This window comes from Ipomoea nil, unplaced genomic scaffold (genome assembly GCF_001879475.1).
Source record: "Ipomoea nil cultivar Tokyo-kokei standard unplaced genomic scaffold, Asagao_1.1 scaffold0688, whole genome shotgun sequence".
NCBI lineage: Eukaryota > Viridiplantae > Streptophyta > Magnoliopsida > Solanales > Convolvulaceae > Ipomoea > Ipomoea nil.
This window is the reverse complement of record NW_017617116.1, coordinates 1,296,422-1,320,493: the sequence shown is the minus strand read 5'-3', so window position 1 is coordinate 1,320,493 and position 24,072 is coordinate 1,296,422. Positions and strand designations below refer to the sequence as shown.

At 34.4% G+C, this 24,072-nt stretch overlaps 2 protein-coding genes across 2 annotated transcripts in view; one reads left to right on the top strand and one right to left on the bottom strand.

The window, feature by feature from the left end:
• LOC109175394 (probable disease resistance RPP8-like protein 2) overlaps window positions 1–24,072 on the top strand; it is a 70,281-nt gene that overhangs the window by 8,087 nt on the left and 38,122 nt on the right. The window lies entirely within an intron of this gene.
• Window positions 16,957–19,149, bottom strand: LOC109176011. Its single transcript, XM_019325413.1, has 3 exons — window positions 19,083–19,149; window positions 19,007–19,028; window positions 16,957–18,546 (listed from the first exon to the last, which is right to left on the bottom strand). Exon 3 carries the CDS (start codon window positions 18,495–18,497, stop codon window positions 17,040–17,042), a length of 1,458 nt encoding a protein of 485 aa, XP_019180958.1. The 5' UTR covers window positions 18,498–18,546; window positions 19,007–19,028; window positions 19,083–19,149; the 3' UTR covers window positions 16,957–17,039.

The following is a 24,072-nucleotide window of genomic DNA, read 5'->3' as shown; positions in this document are numbered from 1 at the left end:
AAAATCTTTTGTAATATGGACACATTATTTTTAATTATTTCGGTATAATAATATTATATCTTATGTATAAAAATTCAAAACAATACTTTTAGTACTATTGAATATTGATTGACTAACAATTATCTTAATTATTAAGGCAATTAATAGGTATTTAGATTTAAAAAGTTTTCAAATATATGAATTATATAATATTAGATTATACAATTAATTATTAAGAAAATTAATTGGTAATATTATGTATGGTATTATATTCTATAATAAAATTGATAATATTATTGTTCAAGTATAATAAAAATCCTATGTAATGATAATAAAATTAAATTAAAATTAAAATAATAACAACAACAACAACAATAACAATAATAATAATAATAACAACAACAACAACAACAACAACAACAACAATAATAATAATAATCCAAACAAAACTATATACAAAATAAAATTAAAATATATATACAAAAAAAAAAAAAAAAAAAAAAAAAAAAAAAGAAGGAAGAAGACAAAGGTGGCTCCCATTTGTAAATGATGTGGGGGATCATTTTGATCTCACATTTGTAAAGTAGTAAATGCATATTTTAAAAAATAGTAAATGTAAATTAAAAATGGAACGATAATATTTCATTAATAATATTCTACATCATCAAATTAAAATCTAACGAAAATTAGGTAAAAATATCACTACATCTATTCTAATTGACTAATTGACTGAAAATAAAAAAAAAATTGACTAAAAATGAATCTAATATTACTAATTGACTGAAAATATAAAAGAAAATAAATATTAATAATTGACTACAAATAAAAAATGATCCATAATTGACTAAAATAAAATTAAAAAAGAAAAGAAATTGTGAGATCATTGCATTTTAATTAAAAATGGAATAAAATTAAAAATTGGAGGAAAATATTTCAATAATAATATTCTACATTATCAATAGTAAATGCATATTTTAAACAATAGTAAAGGTATATTAAAAATAGAACGAAAATATTTCAATAATAATATCTACATCATCAATTAAAAATGGAACGAAAATTATGTAAAAATATCACAGCATTTGATATTCTAATTGACTAATTGATTGAAAATAAAAAAAAAATAATTGGCTGAAAATTAATCTGATATCACTAATTGATTGAAAATATAAAATGATAACTAATTGAGTAATATTCTTCCATTATATATTTTAACGCAAGTAACCCGTCCTGATGGATTGAAGGTGTTAGCTCTAGACGAAGATGAACAAGATTGTGTTGTCACTACCAATGTCGCCTACAAAGAGTTTTTTTTTTAAGTTTTTTTTTTTTTTAAAATAAAAAAATTGCTATATATCTAAACAAAAAAAAATATATCTTCCATACAAATGAATAAGGATACCAATTCATTTCGATAACTCAGTTGTTAGACAACGAGCACATTTGCCTAATTTATGAAAATACTAAATAGTGATAAATAAAACCTTCAAAGTTATAGCATCGTATGCGTACATCTAGACATTAGCTATTAATTTGGACAATTATTTACACAAATCCAAGCAATGATAACATTAAAATATATAAACGATCCAAATCATATCTTTAATTGCACTATATAATATTTGATGTTCTAATTTAAATAATTATACATCGATTCATATATTCTTAATATATTACAACAAATTTATTTCGTGCATCGCACGAGTGCAAATACTAGTTGAGAATCAAGAAGATTATTCTGCACAACTGTTTTCCAAGGCCGGGAAACTTCCATGTATATGTTTTTTGTGGCTAGAAAAATTAGGATTTGTATTTTGATTCAATCAACGAAAGAATTGCACATCGGTTTACACGTCAAGTACAGTAAGTTGATGATGTATGACAAAGATTTATATTAATTGTCATGAGTCATCACCTTCATGGGCCACTATATTTGATATGGCAAACTTCCAAGCATTTATATTAAAACAACCGTAATTGAGATGTTTATGTTGACTTAGTCGTGGTTTAAAAAGAGTTCTAGTACATATACTCTCAAATTTTACTCTCTCATTTGTACTCTATGACATGACAAATAAAGATTAGCTATTTTCATTATGTAACTCTCAGAGAATGTGTCTATTTTAAAAATTTGTGAGAGAAAGTACAAATTAGAAGTAAGAAATGAGAATACATGTAGTATTTTCTTTTCAAAAATGTTGATATAGTCATGACCCACACTCTATATATAATAAATGTTCGTGTTGATTATTTATTCAGCTTAAAGATGGTACACACTATGGCGTGCCGCGTGCCTCTAATTGATTACTAAATTATCTTTTTAATTAGGGATAAAGTACAAATAAACCATTGAACTATTTAGGAAATATCAATTAAGTCATCGAACTCAAATAACCCTCAAATAAGCCATTGAACTTGTAAAAAAAGAGCAAATAAACCATTGAACCCGGAAAAATGAACAATTGACATTTTAAACAAGTTAACTCCAGGTTTTTGCTGACTGGATTGCCGAATGTTTATTTTATTTACGTTTCTTCTTATTGTTAATATTAATAAATATTATCCACTTGGATAGTATTATATTTTAAGAATAGTTTTGCCTTGTCGAGATTTGATTTATTTATTTATTATTATTATTTCACTGGATCTTCTGTTTAAAAATAATAATAAATAAATAAATTAGATCTAGACAAGACAAAATTATTTTGATTATAATTACTTTAAAATATATTAGTATGTAGTGGATTATAATAAAAAACTATAAATAAAATAAATATTTGGCAATTCAGTCAGCAAAAATCTGGAGTTAACCTATTAAAAATGTTGATTGCTCTTTTTTCGGGGTTCAGTGACTTATTTGGGAGTTATTTGAATTCGATGGCTTAATTGATATAATTCGATGGCTTAATTGATATTTCTCAAATAGTTCAGTGGCTTATTTGTACTTTATCCCTTTTAATTAATAGTTGAGTAAACAAATCCATGTGTATCTAATGAATGAAAATCACGTTAAGAGGGAAAATATAGGAGGATTAAGAAATATATTTTTTGATTCTATTGTTGTGTTGGTGAAAAATAAATTATTGAAAATAATTAATATACTCATATTCTCTTACATATAAATATATGTGATGGTGATGAGAATACAAATGTGTATTGTGTTGATAACCAAAGTCTAAGTATAGTAAATATAGGATAGAGAGAGAGAGTCCTAGTCTAACACAAGTAATATAGTCCTAACAATGGTAATATATGAATTCTATCGAGTGACAGAGTGAAATTTGCCGTCACTACTTGATGATGTGTATTGAATAAATCTCACAATGTAATCATAACAGGTAAAAGACCACAAGAAAATAAATCAAGCCTAAATTGCTTAATTATACAATACAAACCAATAAGACCAACTTTTACAACACCATCTATCTATCTATCTATCTCTACCACCTACTTGCTCATATTGCATGCCTATCCATCTGTTACTACCTTCACCCTTATCGACTCATTGATCTATCTACCACTATAATTATATATATTAGTCTTTTTTTTTTCTCACTTTACATACCATCATCTATTCTCTATTTGCAATTTACTTATCCTAATATAAGGTAATTACATCATTTAGAATTAGACATTATTCACATTATTCAAATTAAAAAGTTAAATTTAAACTACATGTTGTGTATGTCCCATATGTATTGGAAGATGATTGGTGTTAGATAAAACAGAGTGGGTTGAGAGTGCAGGGCATGGCTCCCACAATATAGTACATATGTATTTTTGTACATAAACATGTTTAAAGTTTCTTATAAATATGTTGCTTGTAACCTTGAATGTTTGACCATAATCACAATAAAAATAAATGATTGAAGAAAGAATGCGGAGAAAGATTCAAGGCTCAATTAGTTATGAAGCCGCCAGTATCAAGCTTTCTCTTCTATTGTTAGATATACAACTATTAGGTTAGTACTTTCTTTGGTAGCTATTTTGAATTTGTATTTGGAGTAAAGGGATGTGAATATCGCTTTTTTGCATGATAATCTAGATGAGTAGATTTTTATGAAACAAGTTAAACCCGGAGGTGATCTAGAGGCAAATTATGCTATGGGGACGTGCTCATCATGCACATGGTGCACACGAATCTATATCCATAATTTATATACTGTAGATCCATAATTTCTATACTCTAAATCCATAATTTCTAGACTCTCGGTGGGCTAAAATTATGAATCTAAAGTATAATTTTTAGCTCACCGCAAGTCTCGACCGGTGAGCTAAAATTATGGATCTACAGTATAGAAATTATGGATATAGATTTGTGGTTAGAAATTATGAATCTAAAATATAAATTTTAGCTCACCGAGAGTCTAAAAATTATGGATATACAGTATAAAAATTATGGATCTACAGTATAAAAATTATGAATATAGATTTGTACGCACCATGCAAGGTGAACACGTGCTCACAACATAACGATTGTGATCTAGATGAGGTTAAAATCTCGGTTTGGACATCATGATTTGGTTCACAACATCCCTCCTAGCCTAGTGGTAATTGGCCCCCACTTTCAACACAAGTACCAGAGTTTATAAGCAACTACAATATTATTGGACATAACCTGAATGGTCTTTTAAACAAAGTTTCACAATGTAAAGTGAACCATGGTCCATATGATATAACAATTGTGTTTAAAATCTAAAAGTAGACCATGGTCCATTATATAACAATTGTGTTTAAAATCTAAAAGTAGACCATGGTCCATTATATAACAATTGTGTTTAAAATCTAAAAGTGGACCATGGTCCATGATATAACAATTGTGTTTAAAATCTATGGCCCAACTATTGAACTTACAAATCTCATATAGTTTTGGGGCTGAGGCTTGGTTAAATCTCACCAATAAATTTTGGACGTAACGCATGGACCACTGGACCACATTCCTCAACAGTAATAGAAATTGTTAAATTTTTATAGTATCAAGTGGCAAGTTGACCACCAAGACTATGTGGTTTAATGGTACCCGAGTTAGACTTTCATTTGGAAGGTCGTGAGGCATTATTAGTTCTTTGTGTTTCAGTAGATTGAGAAAGTATATGAATAAATATTACATTATAATAGAATCAATAACATTCAAACAAAAAAGTGGCAAGTTGACGCTCAATAGTAATAGAAATTGTTAAATTGTTAAATTTTTATAGTATCAAGCAGGGGCGGAGCCAGAATTTTTGTTCAGTGGGGGCGGAACATTACAACAAAAAGATAGCTTGAAAAATAAAATGAAACACTTAAGAAGTTATCCATAAATATTGTTGGATATAGACAAAAAATAAAACACATCAAAATATTATAAAAATATTTATAACAAAATATTAAATATAATTAATTTAATAAAATAATTTGTATGTGTATAAAAATCTCACCATTAATTAATATTAAAAAGTAATTTTAAAAACTGACTCACTATTAATAATAGTGAAGCCATAAAAGTGTAGAACAAGCAACTATTAATAAAGTTAGTGACTCAACTCTTATTAAGATTTTATGTTTTCTTCTACTTATACTCTAACTTGTACTATATATACATATATAGATACAATGTTATATATGGGGTGGGGGTGGGGGCAGCTGCCCCCACTGCCCCCATTGTAACTCCGCCCCTGGTATCAAGTGTCAAGTTTATGAAACTCTATCGTATGATTGTTGTTTCTAAATAATTTTAAATTTTAAATTTCTATTTCACACTAAAAAGTACTCTGTACATTATTTTGCAATAATCTTAAATAAGTTTTACAAATGAAGAAGTACTTATATTAGAAAAAAGAAATACAAATCAAGTTGATTAATCAAAATCTCTTCTCAATTAAAAACCCTCTAAGATTTCTTTAAAGATATTTTTAGTTATGTTATCATGTCATCCTAACTCTAGCTTGCAATCCACTCCTTTCAATATATACATCATTTTACATAATTATATATATAAATTGTTAAGGATATCTGTGGCTGACATATTTTTGTATATAATTAAATCTGGTTGCATTTCTTTTATGTAGCATTGTTAGACTGGTTGTTACAACTGCTAACTACTCAGTATCTTCTCTCCCTTGTATGCTATTTAAAGCTGATTGTTTTACATCAATAATATCAATTAAGTTCATAATCTATTATGATATTAAGAGTCTAATTTCTCCTACGAAGTTTTTTTTTCCTTCCCCTTCCAAATGGTTTTCGCTACTACAACCACAATAATCCAATTAAATGCCCCAACACACTTCCCAATTAAACTCACGACCGTGAATTTCCCGATGTGGCGGCGTCAAATTCATGCCACACTTGTTGGGTTTAATCTCTTTGGCTATGTTGATGGTACAATCAAGGAACCAGCCAAATTCACTGATCCTGCTCAAACTTCTGTCAACCCGGCTCATTTAGCTTGGTATCGTCAAGACCAAGTTATTGTCAGTGCTCTACTTGGGAGATGTACTGACACTATACAACCCCTTATCTCCTCGGCTACGACAGCCCATGATGCGTGGCAACGTCTTGTTGCTAGTTACGCCAGTGCCTCACGAGGACGTATCATATCCCTCAAGGCCAAACTCACGAGGAATCCGCGAGGGTCTCGATCCATCACCACTTATCTCAATGACATGCGAGCCATAGCTGATGATTTAGCATTGGCTCAGTGTCCCGTATCTGACGAAGATCTAATCGTCTATGTGTTGACTCAGCTAGGCGAGGATTACAGTTCCATCACGTCGGCCATCCGCGTTCGTGAGAAGCCTCTTTCTTTTGGCGAGTTGGCAGATGTTCAGACTGATCATGAACGCCAATTGACAGACGCAGATGCTTTGCGTCAGTCCCTTTTTACTACTGCTAATGTTACTCAACGCACCTGGTCACCCCCGCGGCGCAACCACCAGTCCAACACCAACCGGAGGGCCCGCAACAATAACAATCATTATGGCTCCAATCGGCAATAAGGGGAACACAATCGCTCAGGTATCGTCTGTAAGTTTTGTTATCTTACGGGTCATGAAACAAGGGTGTGTCGCAAGCTAGCCCGATTTTTAAAGGAGCATTATGTTCCTCCTGTGCAATCCTATATATCTCCTACCGCCAATTCAATGACTAGGGCTTCTCCTCCCTGGATGTTTAATAGTGGGGCGTCGCACCATGTGACACCAAGCCTCGCTCCTCTGCAGACTTTCGCCGAGTATAGTGGATCGGATGAAATACGCCTGGGTGACGGTAATTCCTTACAAATATTCCATATTGGCCAATCTGTCATTCCCACTCTTTCTAATATTCTCACTCTAGATAATGTCTTGCGTGTCCCACAGTTACACACTAATTTAGTTTCTGTTTCCCAGTTATGCAAGACTAATCGTGTGTCTGTTAAATTCTTTGATTCTCATTTTCTGGTCAAGGAACTTCGAACGGGGATTCCGCTGCTACGGGGGTGAACATTAATGGTGTCTATTTTGGACCAGTTGCCTCTCACCCAACAGTTCATGCTACGCAGATGGCTTGTTTGTCTCAGTGGCACCAACAACTTGGCCACCCGTCGAATAAGGTGTTGCAACTTGTGTTGCAACGCTGTAATGTTCCAGTCTTCATGTCATCTCTGCGAAAATTTTACTGTTCATCCTGCAATGTTCATAAAAGTCATAAACTGCCTTTCTCTAAAAATACACTTGTTAGCACTAAACTTTTGCAACTTATTTATACTGATGTGTGGGGACCTACTGAGAACTCTATTAATGAATTTCGCTATTATGTCATTTTTGTAGACCACTTCTCAAAATACATTTGGCTGTACCCCACGAAACGTAAATCGGATGTGTTTACAATATTCATTCAGTTCAAACAGCTAGTGGAAAAATATTTTAGCCTGTCAATTATTTCTGTTTACTCAGATAATGGGGGCGAGTTCATGAGACTTGGGCCGTTTTTTAATACTCACGGTATCTCTCATTTCACCACCCGCCACACACTCCTGAGCACAATGGTGTCGCAGAGCGACGACACAGGCATGCCGTGGAAACTGGCATGTCTCTTCTTCACTCTGCGTCTTTGCCATCCTCATACTGGACCTACACCTTTCAGACAGCCGTATATCTTATTAATCGGCTCCATACTCCAATTTTAGGTAATCAATCCCCATTTTATGTCTTGTTCCAACAATTGCCTAATTATGCCAAGTTACAACCCTTTGGTTGCCTGTGTTTTCCCTGGTTGCGTCCCTATAACACCAAGAAACTACAACCAAAGTCACTTCCATGTATTTTTCTTGGCTACTTGAACACCCAATCCGATTATAAATGTCTAGATTTTGGTTCAAATTGTATTTATGTATCTAGGCATGTTAGATTTGTGCCTCATGTGTTTCCTTATAACGATTTGCAGAAGTCATCTAACAGCTTACCTTCTGCTTCTAATGATTCAGAAACTTGGCATATTTTGTGCAAGTCGCCTCCTTTGTCTACACAGGTAAAACCCGTGGGTGTTCCAACATCAGTTCCAACACCCATTCCAACACCTGCTCCAACTCCAGTTCAAAGTCCAGTTCCAACTCCAGTTCAAAGTCCAATTCCAACTCCGATTCCAAGTCCAGTTCCAACTCCAGTTCAGACACCAGTTCCAACACCATCACCGTCGGCTGCGTCCAATTCATCGTCTCCCACTGTCTCAGAAAATGGCCAACATGCATCTCAATCTGTGTCTGATCACAACCTGCCTCCACCTCCGAAACGTCTCAACCGTTGACTAATGTTCGCCGTTCCACTCGGGAGCGTCGTCCTAATCCTAGGTATTCCGATTATGTCATTAACCACACCACTTCCCATCCCTTGCCTCCTGCTGTAGAACCCTCTACCGTCGCCCAGGCTCTTAAAGATGCTCAGTGGAGGAAAGCAATGGATGAGGAGTTTGAAGCGATGTAACGTAACAACACATGGCAACTGGTTCCCAGCGGCTGTTCCGATTGGCTGCAAATGGGTCTTCCGTGTTAAGCGCAAATCAGATGGGTCAGTTGATCGTTTTAAAGCGCGGCTTGTCGCTAAGGGATTCTTGCAGACTGCTGGCCGGGATTATTTTGAGACATATAGCCCGGTTATGAAACCGGTCACAGTCCGTATCGTTCTGACCATTGCTTTGAGTAATAGCTGGGGTCTACGCTAGCTAGATATCAATAATGCGTTCCTTAATGGAACATTGCATGAGGAGGTTTTTATGGAGCAGCCTCCCGGGTTTGTTGATCCGTCCTTTCCAGCTCATGTATGCAAACTGACCAAAGCCTTATATGGTTTTAAATAGGCTCCCAAGGCTTGGTACTTGGAACTTTCCCAATTCTTGTTGCGTTGTGGGTTTTTGAAGTCACAGGCAGATGAGTCTTTGTTTGTTTATTCTGCTAATGATATTATTGTTTATTTCTTGGTGTATGTCGATGATATTATACTAACAGGAAACAATGTTGCATGGCTTGATCAATTTGTTGAAACTCTGGCAGCTCGCTTTGCCCTTAAGAACCTTGGTCCCTTGCATCACTTTCTAGGTGTTGAGGTTGTTTCAACACCCACTGGCATGTTCCTGTCTCAGAGTCAATATATCACAGACATACTGGTTCGTTTTGAGATGGATGGTGCAAAAGCTGTTTCAACACCACTTGCAACATCAGACAAGTTACTCCCTGCGCAATCCGGTACTGCTACGGTGGATGTAACTCAGTATCGGCGTCTTCTTGGCTTGTTGCAGTACCTGGTCATCACTAGACCTGATGTGTCCTATGCAGTTAACCGGCTCTCACAGTTCATGCATATGCCTACGGAGGTGCACTGGCAAGCTGCGAAACGGTTGTTACGCTACTTGAAGGGTACGGTGTACCATGGGTTGTACCTCCGTGCCGGGCAGCCTCTCTCACTAAGTGTGTATACGGATGCTGATTGGGGTAGCTGCACTGCCAGTGGGCGGTCCACTACCGCTTATCTATTGTATCTTGGGACCAATCTCGTCTCTTGGAAATCCACTCGTCAAAAATCAGTTTCGCGCTCATTTACAGAAGCCGAATATCGAGCCTTGGCGAATGCTGCTGCAGAAGTTTTGTGGGTTAAGAATCTGTTGCATGAGCTTCGACTGCAGCTGTTGGGGCCTCCGGTTCTACTATGTGACAACCTCAGCACTACGTATGTGTGTAAGAACCCAGTGTTCCATTCACGCATGAAGCACCTCGCGCTTGACTATTTCTTTGTTCGGGACTTGGTTGCTAATGGTTCGTTGGTGGTTCAACATATTTCTTCGTCGGCTCAGCTTGCTGATTTTCTTACAAAGCCGTTGGGCCGTTCGCTGTTTCTTCGGTTCCATTCCAAGATTGGAGTTTCCGATGGCTCCTCCATCTTGCGGGGACGTGTTAAGGATATCTGTGGCTGACATATTTTTGTATATAATTAAATCTGGTTGCATTCCTTTTATGTAGCATTGTTAGACTTTGTTACAACAACCTGCTAACTACTCACTATTTTCTCTCCCTTGTATGCTATTTAAAGCTGATTGTTTTACATCAATAATATCAGTTAAGTTCATAATCTATTATAAATATATGTTAATTTGTTGATTTATATTGAAAAAATGTACTCCCTCTGTCCCATTTTGCGTGTCCTGTTTACTATTCATTGGTCAATCCAACTCTTCCTTCATTGCTTATTTTCTTTAGTAATTTTTAATTATTTTTAAATTTGATTTTTTATGTTTAATAGTACTTTTAATGTAGTTTCTAAATATATAAATTTTATATACTAAAAATAAATTTAATATTATGAAAAATTGAAGTAAAAATAGCTTCAGTCAAGCCTCGTTAACCGAACCAGACAAACAAAATGGGACGGAGGTAGTATTAATTAGTACATTGTATAAATTATTTGTTATTACCTTATAAATTTACATATGGCTATGTTTTGCAAACCTAGTTGAAAGCTAAAAAACTATAAGTTAGAAGTTGGAAACTAAAGAGTTGTTAACTATCGGTGTTTGGTAAAGTTATCTTTTGATAAGTTGATAAATGTAAAAAGACTAAAAATGACATTTTCATAAAATTTAAATGATGTAATTATTATATTGTTTTTATATTATTAAATATATGAGATATATTTAATTTAGAAAAAAAATGTTTTTTATAATATATATGAGATATATTAAACTAAAACAAAAGAAAAAAAAATTAATTGGAAAGAATAAAGGATGCCATTTATTTATGAACGGACTATTGGAGTTAGAACTTTAAGGAGTTGTTGGGCAATTGCAGGAGAAGATGAATAAATTTATAAAAGAAGAGAAAATGCCAAAAGAATTTTAATTGGAAAGAGTAAATGATGTCATTTATTTAAAATTTAAAATAAGGATGAAAAAAAAAATTAAGAAGCTACTAACTTATTTTTAAAACGAGGTAATTCCAACAATGGTTCTCCGACTATTCAATTTTCCAAAATTGGTCCTTGACTTTTAATTTTGACGAAAAAGACATTTGACTTTTAGATTTGTTTCATCAGTAGTCCTTCCGTGAATTTGCTGTTAGTTTGACATTAAAAGCAGGGGTAAAAGTGTCCGTTCATATGTTTAGCTGTCTTTGGCACAATTCTATTCCTTGTGATGACAAGAATGTTGAACTATGCCCTCCCTAAGAAATCTGAGAGATGCTTGGTTTGAAGTGAACAATCAAATCCTTAATGCGCGGTTTACTCTGATGTGTCTATACCAACACCTGAAACGATTCTATCACCTTGTACTTTTGATACGGTGGAAGCCCGAAGACATTTCCAGTCTCAGAAAAGAGTACTGCAAAAACGACACTTACAAGCCTAACAAATGGGCTCACATGATGGTTGTTGTTTTGCTACTCAACCTCAACTATTTTGCTCAATACGCCTTGTGTGGGCTTAACAGGGGGTATAAGAAATCCGACTACCCAGCTATTGGGGTAGGCCTATGTATCTTTGTTGCAATCAATGCACCTGCTATTTACACTATGCTTAGCCCTCTCGCGAAAGAGTAAAGTGCCGAGGGTGATGAAGAAGCCCAAGTCCAACTTACGATAGCTGAAAGTAGCCGGACGTTATGCCATGGTGAACACGGTTCCAATGGTGTTAGTACACCGTTATCTTTTTTTTTTTTTTTTTCCTTAATTAATTGCGTGACTTTTCTTCTTTATTTTCACATTTTGCGGTTTCACTTTAATTTGAGGTGAACAAAGATTTCGGACATTCATAAATTATGAATTCATGCCTGCACATTTACTTTGGAACCATGCCTACACATTCCCGTCCGAAATCACGGACATTCATAAATTATGAATCCATGCCTGCACATTCACTTTGGAACCATGCCTACACATTCACTTTGGAACCATGAGATTATGAATTTTCTGTTATAAGATTATGAATTTTCTGTTATGAGATTATGAATTTTCAGTTATGAGATTATGAATTTTCTATTATGTGATTATGAATTTTCTGTTATGAGATTATGAATTTTCATTACATTCATAATTTCGGACATTCATAAATTATGAATTCATGCCTGCACATTCACTTTGGAACCATGCCTACATATTCCCGTCCGAAATCACGGACATTCATAAATTATGAATCCATGTCTGCACATTCACTTTGGAACCATGAGATTATGAATTTTCTGTTATAAGATTATGAATTTTCTGTTATGAGATTATGAATTTTCAGTTGTGAGATTATGAATTTTCTGTTATGCGATTATGAATTTTCTGTTATGCGATTATGAATTTTCTGTTATGCGATTATGAATTTTCTATTATGAGATTATGAATTTTCATAAAATTCATAATCTCATAACAGAAAATTCATAATTTGATCAAACGCGCGCCGTTAACTCCACATCCACGAATTTTTTTTTTTTTTTTGCTTAAAAACGACGTCGTTTTGCCTTGTGTTCACCATTCTCGGTGAACGATTCCATGGCATAATTTGCGGAAAGTAGCAGGATGGGCCAATTGAGGAGAAAATCCTTGGTGAAGAAATTCTCGTTTGCATCGGATGAAGGGAGGAACCTCGAGGCTAGCTCTCAATGGAGTGGAGGCGTTCTCGACTTTTGGAATGACATTTCTTTAGCATACCTCTCTTTGTTCTGCACTTTCTGTGTCTTTGGATGGAATATGGAAAGGCTTGGGTACGGTTCTGGAACATGTATGTTCATATCGCAACCTTCCTCTTGTTTTGCATGGCCCCGTTCTAGATCTTCAATTTGGCTGTCGGTACCATCGACAATGACACTGTCCGGGGAGCGTTAGGAGTTACCGAAATATTCCTTTGCGCCTTCGGTTTACTGTATGGTGGCTTTTGGAGGATTCAAATGAGAAAAAGATACAATTTGCCTTCGTATAATTCCTGTTGTGGTAAATCATCTGTTGCCGATTGTGCACTATGGCTATTCTGTTGCTGGTGTTCTCTCACCCAGGAAGTGAGGACTGGAATCTCATATGACATCGTGGAGGATAAGCTCTACAGGAAACGACACGATAATGGCGAACAGCCTCCCATTTCACATTTGCCCCGAGAAGATGGTGTCTTTAGGTCAAGACCAAAAACCGAAAAGTACCACACAAAGTCCGAGCAAATTTGCAATGGAACATCGTAGTCTAGGTACACACTTCCCCGCTATAGACAATGAACCTAATTCGGGAGGTAGCCATGACCCTATGGTGCCTCCTTCTCCCCCGAATAGTTTGCTGTGAATGTAAATCATGCAACTCCTCAATTCATTTTAACGATATGGTCCAATCTCCTTGAATGACAGCACAAATAGTTGAGAAAGATGCTACTTATCTAGTTCCATCTCAACTTCACCGGAGAGGCTCCGGAATGTGTCGCCAACATCTCCCAAACTACTTATGGAACAAATCTAAAAGCCAAGGGTCCTTTTTGTATAAATTAGAAGTCGAGAACCAATTTTAAAAAATCGCAATAGTTAGAGGACCATTGCTGGAATTAACTCTTTTAAAACACTACTAAGGTAGCTTTTCAAAATAAGCTATTATTTGAAGATACTAACTTATTTTGGAGACATTACCAAACAGAGTCTATAGCTTATTAATAGCTTAAAATAAGTTATAAGCTCTACCAAACAAAGCCAATATGTATTTGATTATTTATTAAGACTTATTACTATATTAGTCTTTTCTGCGCAAAAACATATGCATAATATTTATATTTTTTAAAATAACTAACAAACCCCTAATTTAAAAAAAAAAACAAAAAAAAAAAAAACAAACAAACAAATCTCTACTGATTAAAATCTATATGGAATCAACGGGATATTTTTGTCAAAAAAATTATATAGTACAACTCTAAAATCACAATGTACAAAATGATTAGTATTAAAAACATGAACATAAATGAGGGATATAATTTCTATTGAAACTTATTATATTTTTAGATTAGTTATTATGTTCAACAAATTACAAATTACAAATGTTTAAAGTATTCAATTTGTTTTAGTACACACTTATTAACTTTTTCATATTAATAAATTTAAAACTTTTTAAACTCAACAACCCCCCGCCAAGGCCTATGTGCTTAAGACAGGCTAGGCGGCATATTTAGGCCCGTATTTTGACAGGCTTTTTAGCCCACCCCCACCATATAGCGGGTTTTGGCAAGCCTTGTCCCGCCGGTCCATTTCGACAACTCTTTCCCAAACTAAACAAGAGATAGAAGGAGAAAATCAAGCAGATCGACACAACTACTCCATCCATTGGGGAGTTTATTGACAAAAAAGAGTATTCAAATCACACAACAAATTGAAGTGGGAAACTATCTCGCAATGTCCTTGTTTGGCAATCAGCAGTTAGCTCTTCAATATTAGTATATATTTAATATTTTATGCCATAATTTTTATTTGGTCCCCCTTATGTCCCGTATTGATTTCAATCATACCTATACAATTATTTTATTGACAATTATAATCAATCTTGACTATATTATCTTGCATTTGTAAACTTAGAATCGCCTATTTAAATACACAAATTTAACATTCAATTTTCTATGCATGAACAATTCCAATATAATCTTGTCCTGATATACTTTAAAGTACTTATTTAAAAAAAAAAACATTGGACACTATCTCAATCACGCAATGCGCGTAAAAACTAGTAATTAAAGATAAACAGAGTTAATTCTACCACTCATTTCTAATTTTAGTCATTAACTTTTAAAGTTATCAAATTTAGTTGTCAAGTATTTTTATCATTTTCTGAATATAATCCACTATAAGATTTTTCATGTATGAACAGTTAATATTGAAGGTGAAATTAGGATTGCTAGAATAAGTAAATTAAGGCGTTATTTTTAGAAACAATTGGCGCAATGGTTTGACTTTTCAATTTTACCCTCAATTTTATAACGATTCACATTGGGAAAAAACGAATGTTGGATTGCAAATGAAAATGATTCAATACTTAAGGCCGGGTTAAATTTGGTGGCGTTAAAAGTCAATGACTAAAATTAGGAATGTGTGATAGTCAAATGTCTAAATTTGAAATTAACTTAAGATAAAATTACTAGTGGTACACAGTTAGAGTATGAAAACTAATAGAGTTAATACCAGCCATGGTCCTCAGAGTATAGTGGCACAACCACGTACGTTTAGTCTTAAACTTTCAATTTAAACACTTGTGGTCCTTCAACTTCCAAATTGAACCATCCATGGACCTTCAACTTTCAAGTTAACCACTCATGGTCTTTTAATTTTTAATTTTTTAATCAACCATGGTCCTAACTTTACCCTTACGTAAACTAAGGGAAGGACTATGACTGGTTAAATTTGAAGATTGAAGGACCACGTGTGATTAAATTGAAAGTTTAGAACTACACGTGGCGATGTCATTATACTCGGAGGATCACAGCGGGTAATAATCAAATTATTATCCGGGGACCACAAACATGGTAATCTTGATTTGGTGAGTATTGTGCATGTCCCAAATTTAAGGAATCCATGAATGAATTAATCGGCTTAACTAACTTGTTTTAAAGACCTAATTTATTTTAATTTTTAATTATTATTTTATTTATTGTTGAATTATTGTATTGAAATTTGTTAGTAAGTCGTAATACAGCTTTTATAATTTTTTTAAAATTATAGATTATTACTTTATTTATTTATACTTGGGTTTTAATAATCTTTTTTTTTTTTATGTAATAAACATTTTTAATGATTCAGTGTGTCTTTGAATCTGTAATTTGTTTAATTTTAGTACAAAAAAAGTAGTACACGATGAGGTTACTTTTGTCTTTAGCTAGCTTATAAAAGATGCAAACTTAATAGACACCTTGTAATTTAAAAGAAAAATTCGACCTCATTTAGGAAGTACAAACTTACTGGGATGACATCCTTATCCCTAAAATTTAAGTGATACTATTTATTATAACTTAAAAGGTTTTATTTTTTATTTTTATTTTTATTTTTAAAACATGATGCAGCTTGCAATCTATGCAAAATTAGCAAAGCTTGCAGGGAAAAAAGGTACAATGTCATGAGTCGAGAGAGACTTTTTGTTATTTTTAAAATCATTTTTAATATTTTAAATAGTACTCCGTAATAAATTTGATTAAAGATAATAATATTTTAATGTGATGCCTCTTTAATTTAAAAGTGAATTGAAATTACCGAGATGTAAAGAAAATAGTAAACAAAATGTAAATTTAATGATTTGAGAGTAGTTAAGACACACTTTTAAAAGTGAGAAAGTATTGTATGGATACACTTGTTATACTATGGACCAGATCTACCTTGCAAGGAGGACTCAAATTTAAATTACACAATTTACATATTAAATGTTCACAATTATATACACAATTTACACTTAATGTCACAATTATATACACAATTTACATTTCACAATTTAACTTTTATAAAATTGTGAAAATTCAATATGTAAATTATGTATTTTGTACGGACAGAAATTTGCAGCAGGGATAAGGAAGGGTAGCCTTAAATTGCTAAACTTGCTTAGCTACCTCAGACTCTCAGAGACAGATGGATCAATGATGATGTCGATTTCTCTGTAAGAAATAGCTGAGGATACCGAAGGTGGCTGATAAGATTGATACGAAAACTGATATCAGGGACAGCACCACAGCGCAGGTTACAAATTTAGAGTACCATGGTTTGAGATGATACTTAATGATGTCCAGTTTCACCTTTCGAAGATGGGTGCTGGTGAGTGGGAGGAGGAGCGTGTCCGTGGAAGTACCGTCGCCGGCACACGCCACCTTTTTCAGATACACGGCTACCTCGTCTACCAGGATTTTACGATGAGGCTCCACTTCAATCACTCCCTTCCGTCCTAACAGCGCAGCGTCTTGGTCGCTGCGAACAATATCGCACAGAAACCGCAGATAGTCACTTACCTCCTTTTCCCTTAGGCCCTGATCATTCTCGTAAGCTTTCAGATATGTGTACATATCCTTCGTCATCTCATTGAAAGTGAAGACTGGCAAATGAAGGACCTTCCCTATGAGCATGCGATCCTTGATCTGAATCTCCCTAATTGCCATGCCGCTTACCGCCTTAAAGTCGATACCTTTAGAATACATTGATGTGGCACTCGGGATCCTTTGATCATCATCATCCTTGGGGTCCAAATAATTTCTGTTAATCCCGACTTCTAAATCAACGTTGCCATTTTGGTAATGGTGACGACTACTCTCTTCAACGATCTCGCCTCTAGCCGTCCCAACCCATCGACAGTGGAGCCCATGAAGTACGTCTGTATACTCTTTACTCGGATCAGAATATGTGCTACCGCTGCTTCGACTCATTTTGAGCACAGGGTCCAAGATCAAGTCATAAAGGACAGTTTTGAGTAGATCTGAAGAAGGTGGATTTTTCCAATCCTGCTTTAAAGCAAGCTTCTTAAAAAAAGAATGGTGGATCAGTTTATTGAGCACAACCAGTGGAATTTGGTTGCCAGGAAACACCATACCCTTAGAGAACTTCCTCTTCCTATTTTCGTAGTCATTTTCATCGCTGCCAAACAGGATCTCATGGAGTCCACCCTCAGTTTCAAGTTTATCTACCCCCATTCCAAGAAAAAAGAACATTTGCAGGAGGAATAAGCAACCGTGTTTTATCATCAAAAATTTAAAGGGGTTTGCCATGTCATTATCATCATAAGCACTCATTGCTTCTTCTATAACTTCTCCAATTTTACTCAAGTAGTACTCCTTTATTAGATTCTCTTCTTGATCCCCTTGTGTTTCTTCTGTGGTATTCTGGTTGCCTGTTGCTTCCCTAATTTCTAGGACATTTTGATCAATATTACTGCCGTTGGGTTCCTCTGTCTGTCCTTGCATCTCATCACTGCTTTGTGCCAGCTCCGTTACATTTTGGTTGCTTTGCGAAAGTTCTGTGACATTTGGATCCCCATCCCCTTCATCTATTTGAGTTGCTTCACTAATTTCTGGGACATTTTCTCCCTCTCCAGAATTTCGCCTCATGCCAGTTTGATTGCCTTGTGTTCGCGCTTCCACATTTTGATCAATATTACTGCCGTTGTGTTCCTCGGTCTGTCCTTGCATCTCCTCAATGTTTCTCCCGTCTTTATCATTGTTGGTTTTACGACTTAGGGCAGATGGACAGCAACGGACAAAAGTGGTAAGTAGACAAGAGGATAACCTCTGGCAACGACTTTTTCCTTGTTCTATAACTTCTCCAGTTTTTCTGCTTTGTGCCATCTCCGTGACATTTTGGTTACTTTGCTCTAGTTCTGAGACATTTGGATCCTCTATAGTATATTCTTCTTCATATATTTGAGAGTCTTCCCTAATTTCTAGGACATTTTCTTCCCTTCCAGAATTTTGCCACATACCAATTTGACTGCCTTGTGCTTGTGCTTCGACATTACTGCCGTTGTGTTCCTCTGTCTGTCCTTGCATCTCATCACTACCGTGTGCCAGCTCCGTGACATTTTGGTTGCTTTGCTCAGGTTGATCAGTAATTTCACTACTGCCTGTTGCCTGCTCTATGATATTACCAATATTATCATCGGTTATTTGTTCCAGATCAGATTCATCGCCTCTCATCTCTTTCATGAGATCCGGATCGAGTCTCGTCCTTTTTATGAGATACTCCCAAGCCACTTCTGCAACTGGTCTTATCCTTTGATGTTGGCTGTCTCGAAGAACATCTTGCTCGGCTACATACAAGGGACCAAATGCATATATTTCGCCCTTCTGGAAGAGAGAAACTGTATTTCCATCCTTGCGTTTGATGATTCGACGTTTGGGAACATGAGACTGTGACATGGATGAGAACTTGTATTTGATTAATTGTAAAACTAAACTATTTATTTAAATAAATATGTATAAGAAAGAGTCACAATATAACTTGAACTCAGTAGACTGGCCGGCTAGCGAGTGCCAAGTCCTCCAAAATTACCTGGGCGCGTTGCGTGCTTGAAGACGGATCCAAAGCCTGCTTGGCGGAATCCCATATTTCCTTTGACGTTTCACAATCCACCGCCAAGTACATGACCTCCTCTGATAGGGAAGAAATCAACATCGACATTATTGCTTGATCTTGTTGCACCCACGAAGCATATCTCGGATTTGATACTGAAGCAGACGACGATGAAGGATCATCAGAGGTAGACAGAATAACCTGCGACGGACAGGCCATTGAGCCATCAACAAATCCCATTAAGTTCTGACTCCGTAGAAACGGTACAAGCTGTGTCCTCCATAATACAAAGTTTCTGGAAGTCAACTTGGTGCAGACAAAGTGATGTGCTGTAGACAAGGAGTTCGTAGCAACAGAGACATTCCGTTCGGAAGGAACCACAGCAGATCCGCCAGAAGCAACAGAATTGGCAGCCATGGCAGAGAAAGCCTAAACTGCTGATATAAGATGAGATTTGATTAATTGTAAAACTATTCCACTCTACAACAATAAATAAATACGTACAAAAAAGAGTCATAATAGTATAACTTTTTGTACAGACCTTTTTTTCCCTATTTGAACTAGACAAACTTTTCATCTATTTACGTCAAATTATACAAAAAAATTATATTTAAAATTTTTGTTGTGAACATCAAAAAGTTTTTGCCGGTTCACAACAAATTTTTTGAACCCAAACAAAATCTAGTTTTTGTTCGTAACAATAACAATAATAAAAGTTTAAATACAATTGAGTTTTTTATTTTATATACTTATTTAGTGAAATGGATTGCTATTCTCTCTTTATTTATAATACACTGGTGTCAATCAATTTTTATTTTTAGTTTTTGCATACATTAATTTATTTATGCTTTATAAAAATATATTATATATTATAAAAAATTTTAATATGAAAAAGTTATTAAAAGTTTATAAATGTTTGTTATTATGCAGACTTTTATGAACTCGCACATGGTTTATGAAAGCTTAAAAGATTCTATGAAATTTTGAAAAGAGTTCATAAAAGTCATTTAAAATCTATCACTTTAGAAGTGTTTGAAAGTATATAAAGATCTTAATTGAATACACCCTTAAGCTATTAAAATCAAAAGATCAATAGCTACATTAAAAGCAAGCACCATAAATTCATGTGCCTAATCACTAATCCAAATTTCACATAGTATCAATTAAGAGGCAAATTTGTCCATGTGTAAAATTCTAAACTTCCGTCAAAATAAGTAAATCGACAATAAAATAAGCCAATTTTTCTACATTACATGCAAAATAAGTTCATCCATGTATATTCTATTTTTCCTTTTAAAAAAAGTATTTCTTTCTCTGTAAGCACACAATTAAGCATATTTTTCTACATAATAAAGACGAATGTGGGTGTCTACAAATTTGAATGCAGTAATAAATCAGTTCACAATTTGAGCGCAAACAAAATCAACATGAGTGCACACTTTTAAAACCCCGCACAATAAGTAAGTGCACACAATAGCACATGTGTGCATATATGAACCCAAAGACAAGAACAACTGACAACGATTTGGCATAAATTATGACATACACATTAACAAATCAACAATGCACACAACAACTAACTTATTTAGATTAAATGTGCACACTGAAATAAAAACACACACACAACCCTAGAATGCACAGAACACTACAAAGCAATGCATAGATATCGGATGCCTTAGGCCCCAGATGCACACAAATCTATATTAGAGTGCAAACTAATTGAATATGAAGTGCACACATAAGGAATTGGAAGTACACAATCCTACCCAAAAAATACAATCTTACGAGAAAATATATTCTTACAAAAAATATACCTCTTAAAATCATGCATAACATCCACAAATAATAATATCAGGATTCTAAATGAGCACAAAATTATTAACTGAGCCCTCCATAAATATATGTAAATAAATAATCCAACAAATCTAAAAATATTATGACCATACATAATCCCGTGATCAAAGGCCCATATTAGTCATTAGTTCTCATGTGGGTAAGGGTTCTCATATTATCATCAATATATATATATATATATATGTGTGTGTGTGTGTGTGTGTGTGTGTGTGTGTGTGTGTGTGTGTGTGTGTGTGTGGCAGGGCTCTAGTGAGAACGATTAAGAGTTTATATATGTGTGTGTGTGTGTGAAAATACTCTTAGTCGTTCTCACTAGAGCCCTGCCTTACATACATACATATATATATATATATATATATATATATATATATATATATATATATATATATATATATATATATGTATGTATGTATGTATAGTCATTCAATTGAAAAGATCTAATGAATTAGAACTAATATTTAAAAAAAAAATCGGTGACATTTTTTTTTTTAAATAACTCAAATTTTAAAGTCCAAGTAACATGTGTTAAAATTACAAGTAAAATTGCAAGTGTGCAAATAAAATTACTTAAAAGTACAATCATTTGCACTTAATAGTGCAAATAAGTTACTTTTCATATTGGAGCACTTAATGATAATGATTGGTGCAACTAATGATAATGTTAGGTACACTTATTGTTGCACATTTAATACGTTTACTTGCACTATTATTGTACTCTATGAAACTGTTACTTGTATTTTTAACATATTTTACTTGCACTTCAAATTTCGAATATTTATAAAAATATCAATGCATTTTTAATTTTTTTTGATCTGATAGATCTTTTCAAATTAATGGATGTGATAGGTTTTTAATTATATATATATATATATATATATATATATATATATATATATATAGTTGTAAATCACTCTAGTTTAGTATTCATTTACTAACTAGATAAGAGTAGACCTTTATGTCAATATGCAATAGTTCAAAAACTATTCACTATACTAGCATATATGTATGCACTTGAGTGTTAAACCTTGACGCAACTCAATAATATTAATTGTGGCACTCAAGCTCTCTCAACTCTCTCCTTGTAATACTTTCCCCTCCCAATCTATATATTGTGAACAAACCTCTAATTCAAGTATATAAATATGTTGGTGGTGAATAAGTCGATATATATATATATATATATATATATATATATATATATATATATATGGAAATAGGGATTTATAATCTTGCGAAAATATTTCTAACCAAAAACTAGTACGAAACAAGCAAGTTCGAGTTTTTTTCTCAAAGCAAAAACGACTAAAATAGATTACTGCAAAAGAGTTGAAACAAAGTCAGGGGGACCGAGTCCCAGTACAAAGAACTAGCCTGATGCAAGGCTTTAGACGCTAGAGCATGCATGTGCAACCAAATTTAACTGTCTAGAAATTAAACTAAAAGAGCAAACAGAAAACGATGACAAAAGATCCAAACAATCATTAATAGCAATCCCAACATGAGATCTATGCCTGACTGTAGAGGTAGTTAGATAGCAAAGAAGAACCGAACAGTTAGTGTGGAGAAACACCAAAGCAACGCCACGGTCCTTGAGCCACAAGAGAGCTTCCTTGCAAGCTAGGGACTCCGCCATGAGTACGTTGGAGCAGTACGACAGCTGACCATTAACACCGATTCGCTACCTCCCAAGGGTGCTAGGAGTGTTGTAGCGTCAGTCTCTCAGAATAAAATAGATTACGACTTTAGTTTTTGAGCACTCGAACATAATGTCTGACAAACTAGAACAAAGATCGAGCACCTTGACTATTTTATAAAAGTGTTGGGCAGATTTTTGTAGGAAACGATTTTGAGATAATAGGAGAGAAAAATCAAAATTTTGAGAGTTCAAAATTAGCAGGAAATCATATGTCCAACACCAACGTGTTTATATAAGAGATTTGAATTAATAGCATTAATAAATGACACATAAATCCAATTTAATAAACGGATTATAACATTTAAAACGATCATCCTTATTATCAAAATAATATTTGCGGTTACATAATTAAGTACAAGTAATTCATACCAACCATTAATAATATGTTTCAAAACACCCGAGTAACCGAAAAATTCATACAGTCCGAAGAGTAAATTGACTCTTCGGACGTTTCGAAATTAACCGAGAAGTCACAATACGAATAGTGGAATTTGCATTGCAAGCACCGAAAAGTGATTTAATTCCCCAACTATTCGTAAGCTTCCATATAGCAACTTAAGCTTAATATTAGGCCTTGTTTGGTAAATGACTGTTAGCTATTAGCTGTGTTGGTTTTACGGCGTTCGGTAGCCGTTCGGTGGGCCAATACTACCGTAAAATACTTAGGGTGTTTTGTCACTTTGTGAGTGAAAGACTTAGCGAAGCTGAGAGAATAATGTGATATTATTTCTCTAGAGTTTCGGCCATTCGACCCTTTTACATGGTGATCCCATGGGGATATTTATACAAGGGTACAAGATTCCTACAAGGAAAGTAGGGCTGACTTGGAGCACCACTAGTTAAGGAATCCGGCTTTCTTAATGCCATAAATGTCTAAGTTAATAAAGGAAGCTACTCGCATTAATTAAGGAAAGAGATCTCCACGAAATCTGCTTGTAACCGCCTTTGGGCGAGCACTTAGCCGGGGACGCCTTGACTGCCTAAGAGATGGCTCGAGGAGGGGCCGCGATACTCGGGTGAGGACACCCCGAACGCTGAGCCTGGTCGCCCAGCTGAGTTCCTGA

What these genes read in the sequence shown, in the direction of transcription:
- LOC109176011 (XM_019325413.1), bottom strand. Translation starts at nt 18,497, where the DNA reads ATGAGGCGAAATTCTGGAGAGGGAGAAAATGTCCCAGAAATTAGTGAA.